Source organism: Apaloderma vittatum, unplaced genomic scaffold (genome assembly GCF_000703405.1).
Source record: "Apaloderma vittatum isolate BGI_N311 unplaced genomic scaffold, ASM70340v1 scaffold41694, whole genome shotgun sequence".
NCBI lineage: Eukaryota > Metazoa > Chordata > Aves > Trogoniformes > Trogonidae > Apaloderma > Apaloderma vittatum.
The window spans coordinates 1-4,491 of record NW_009713999.1 but is presented as its reverse complement, the minus strand read 5'-3'; the positions used below and the strand labels follow the sequence as shown (position 1 = coordinate 4,491).

Below are 4,491 nucleotides of genomic sequence, written 5' to 3'. Positions count from 1 at the left end.
GCCACTTTTTCCGGGGAGCCTATGGCCTCGCCATGAAAGTAGCTTCTCCGCCTCCCACGGTCATGCAGCAGAACAAGAAAGGTATTGTGTGCCCTTCTCCATCCCACACTGAGATGCTTTCCATCGTTCAGCCAGGGCAAGCAGGCAGACGGGTCTGCTGAGCCAGTTGTGCCGTTGGGTATGTGCTGATGTGGCAGAATCTCTGCCTCCCAGCTCTCCCAGGGCACAGGGAGGCACCAGACACCCTCTGCCCTGAGCTGCAGAGGGCTTGGGGACACTTGCATCTTTTACTTTGGCGTTATGAAATGGGCACAGCCTCTCCAGCCCACCAACATGGTGGGAAAGCCTGGCTTGGGGCTGACCCTGAGCAAAGGGCTGGGTTTGAGGAGGGTGTGAGGAGTGGCAGGGAGCCCTCCTTTGCGCTGGAGCGCTGGTTTCACTGGGATTGCAGAGTGGGAGGAGGGTGGATCTGGTGTGAGAACACCCTATCTCTTCCTAGGAGACATCACTAACGAGCTGGTGAGGCACTTCCTCATCGAGACCAGCCCGCGGGGTGTGAAACTAAAAGGATGCCCCAACGAGCCCAACTTTGGTGAGTGCCCCCAGCGTGCTTCCCACATATGGGTTTGGGTTGGGAAAGCCTTGCCTTTGCTGGACTATCAAAACAGAGCTGCTGGGCATCTGGGAGAGCTCCTACCTCTGTTGCTGCCTCTTGTCCTGTGGGCAGTGAAGCCTCTGGGGTCAGGCACACTCATGAGTGCACACAAGTGTACCTGTAGGCACATGTACATACCTTTCTGCACAGGTTAGGACAAATGTGCTGCTGAGAAAGGTGGAGGACCAGGGCTCCCCTTGTTCCTTTTATTCCGTGGCTAATGTGCTCCGAGGCGCTGCACAAGGAGACCTCTGCCCCATTTGTTGTTCCTGAGTTTGTCCTGGCATTTCTGCCCTCTCCCTGAGCCCTCTGCGGTGGTTTCAGCGAGAGGAATTGCCACATGTGACGTTAGGACCACTGTGAAGAAACCCACTGTAAAGCCTGTTCCCATACACCTGGAGCAACAACAGCCTAACACCAGGGGAACTCATGTCCCCAGTCCTGCACTGACCATCTCCCCTCTCTCCCCAGGCTGTCTCTCAGCTCTGGTGTACCAGCACTCCATCATGCCCTTGGCCCTGCCCTGCAAGCTGGTCATTCCAGACCGAGGTAAGAGCCGGGACCAGAAGGGCTTGCATCTGCTCCCACAGCCTTTGGGAACAGGGTAGGTTTCCAAGAAAGAAGCAGCAGTAACCGTACCATGTCTTCTAGATCCCATGGAAGAAAAGAAAGACACGACATCGGCCACCAACTCAGCCACAGACCTCCTCAAACAGGGTGCAGGTGAGTAGAGAGGGGCTGTTGTGAGATGAATGTGGCTCGGAGCAGTGGTTGACCCTACACCTGCTCTCTATCTTTCCAGCCTGCAACGTCCTCTTCATCAATTCAGTGGAGATGGAGTCGCTGACGGGCCCCCAGGCCATCGCGAAGGCTGTCACCGAGACGCTGGTGGCCGACCCCACGCCCACTGCTACCATTGTCCACTTCAAAGTCTCTGCACAAGGCATCACCTTAACTGACAACCAGAGGAAGTAAGAGCCCCCATGGCCAGATCCCCGGGTCCCCAAAGCCAACAGGGCTGTGATCCAGGGACCGTGTTGATGAAGGATGTCCCTGGGGTGGCACAAACCTGGTTATGGTCAGGGCTGGGCTTTGTCCTTGACTCCTGGAACATCGTAGGGGACCTATGGGGGTGTCCCCTATGCTGGTGGGGCTGGACTGTCGTGGGGCAGAGGTGGGGGTTCCCTGGCTCTGATGCTCCCTGCCTTGTGTTTTAGATTGTTCTTCCGACGACACTACCCGCTCAACACCGTCACCTTCTGTGACCTGGACCCCCAGGAACGCAAGTGAGTGCCCTAACCTGGGGAGACCATATGTCCCCTACCCCTTTCTTCTTCCCAGGCTCCTGGGCTGTTTGGAGCAGGGTCTTTGCTTGTTTTGTCCCCCTTGCTTCTGTGGAGGCAAGGCATGGAGGATCCCATTGGATACTGTGGGGCAACACCAGCTTCTCCTGGTGACTTCTTCATGTCTCCGAGCATCTTCACACTAGGGTAGAGCTGGATCAGGTTTTCTTCCATAGAGCCAAGCCTGTGCAAAAGCAGGCTGGCCCTCCAGCATCAGTGTGGTGACTCCCATCTCCCTGCAGGGTGCAGGAGGCACCATCCCTCACATCTCCTCTTCTCCTTGCAGGTGGACAAAAACTGACGGCAGCGGCCCAGCCAAGTAAGTACTTGATGTGCTTCCCAGCTGATTCCTCCCAGTTGCTGTCGAGGTGTCTTCTGCTTGTGTTTGAGCATTGACTGGAAGATGTCCCTAGCCATGCAGGGCAGCCATGTGTGAGATGGGCTCAGCTCCTTGCTGCAGGAGCATTTCACCCAAGCGTGGCCCTGGGAGTCAGAAAGCATCTTTCAGCCCCAAATTCCTGGTCAAAGCAAGCATGGCCCTTGCTGAGCTGGAAATGCTCCCAGTGGAGTCAGCTCATGGAGCAGAGCTGGGGGTTATGGTGATAGTGTGTGAGCCACCAACCATCTCTTTCCTTTTCTCCTGTTCTCCCAGTCCTGACCCACAGGAGTGCAGAGCTGCTGGCTGAGCCCATTTCCGGGGGCCAATTCCCACTAATTTTAGCCATTGTGTTAGCAAAGGGGTTTTTATTAGGATGTCCAGCTGCTGGGATATTTCCCCTCCCCAATTAGAAATGCCATAGCCTGGGCCTGTCTCACATTCTGTTCTCCCGTATTTATAACTTGAGTTTGCACGTTCTAATTAAAAAAAAAAAAAAAGGACATTTTATTCATCAGGAGAGACAGACAGAAATAACCGAATGGTCTCACTCAGCTCCCTGTGTCCCCACATGGCCTTCCTCTCACCCAGGGTCTACCCTGATGGCCAGCCCTCCACTTCTCTGTGATTTCAGAGTCATTGGCCAAACCAAGGCAATGCTGTGGTCATCTGGAAGGTTCTTTCTTGGGAACAGTCTAGAGGAGAGTGGCGGAGATGGTCAGAGCAAGGGAGGGTTGGCCAAGACATGATGGAAAGGCAGTGCTGGTCTTCAAAGAAACTGGTGCAAATAGAAGAGTAGATGGGCCTTCATGCAGTCTGGTTTGGGATGTCTCCCTCTGTGTTGTGCGAGGTGGATGTTAGAGATGGGAAGGTGGACAAGACCATCCTGGAAGAGGGTGATGGTGTTCCTTGGGTGAGTAACGCTGGCAATCCTCAATGACCTTCTTGCCTTCTCTCCATCCAGGCTCTTTGGCTTTGTGGCCAGGAAGCAAGGGAGCACCACAGACAATATCTGCCACCTCTTTGCTGAGTTGGACCCGGACCAGCCGGCTGCGGCCATCGTCAACTTTGTCTCCAGGGTTATGCTTGGCTCCGGCCAGAAAAGATGAGCTGGCTTTTGAGGGTGATTCTTGAATTTTGGAGAAGGACTTGGAGCTGATCCGAGAAGGAGTGTGAGGAAGTGCATTGTGGGAGAGGGAAGTGAATCGGGGAGGGGAAAAGGATTGGAATTTTGGAGGAAAACGGCAAAAAAACAAAAAAAACCAAGGAAACCCCTAAAAACTCAACACAAGCCAAACACACACATAGAGGAACCAAAACCACGCACCTACATAAGAAAGCCACTAAGTCACGCCAGACAGGATGCATGTCCCATCGCAGGGAAGGTGACCAAAGCGAAGGCAGCAGTGAGAGGCGTGTTCCCAGCTTTTGGCATCATGATCCTGAGCGATGACATCCACTCAGGACCGACTGTGGGACCATGACTGGTGTTTTCCATCTGGAAAAAAAAAAAAAAAGAGACAACAGGCAAAACCCATGGAAGAAGCTTCATCCCAGCAGCTCCATCAGCGAACGTCTTCTGTGTGTTTGAAACGATGTGAAGGAGATAATGATGTGGGCTGTGGGACGCTGGAGGAGATGCCCTCAGGAACCATCCCTTGCCCAGCTGCAGCTCTTCACGCTTCTCCTGAAACCTTTCTGGGGGCTTCGGGGAGGGTTGATTGTGAATCTTCCTGTCCCCATGGAGCTTGGCTGCGGGCTGACCTCCGCTGCAGAGCCAGAGCCCAGCGCCGATCACAGGTGAGCCACTGTGAGTCCACCTGGAGAGGGGGATCACCGCATTTCCCCACCTCCCCGTGGGCGCTTTTGCCCCCACAGCCTGTGAAGAAGAGGTGTAGGGGGGCTCCTACCACCCTGCGCCTGGGGAAGATGGATGCTCTCTGGGACCCTCGCTGGAGAATGCGGAAAGTTGCCTCCTCTGCCGCCTTCCCCTTTTCCCTCCCGTCACTAGTCCTCTGGCAATTTTCTCCTGTGGCCTGTCACACGGTCTCTTAACAAAGAAAAAAAAACAAACGACAAACAGAAAGAAAAGAAAAACATTGTAATAATAATAATAA

General features: G+C 54.2%; 1 protein-coding gene across 1 annotated transcript in view; it reads left to right on the top strand.

Moving 5' to 3' along the window:
- LOC104273292 (tensin-like) overlaps positions 1-3,667 on the top strand; it is a gene marked incomplete at its 5' end in the record, with an annotated part of 4,487 nt that extends 820 nt beyond the window's left edge. Inside the window, 8 exon segments of the mRNA XM_009868573.1 lie at positions 1-81; positions 500-592; positions 1,127-1,204; positions 1,307-1,378; positions 1,458-1,626; positions 1,873-1,941; positions 2,285-2,317; positions 3,339-3,667. The exon segment at positions 1-81 is cut by the window's left edge and continues 10 nt beyond it. Of these exon segments, the coding sequence (XP_009866875.1) occupies positions 1-81; positions 500-592; positions 1,127-1,204; positions 1,307-1,378; positions 1,458-1,626; positions 1,873-1,941; positions 2,285-2,317; positions 3,339-3,483 (740 nt within the window).
- Between the last annotated feature and the right edge of the window lie 824 nt (positions 3,668-4,491).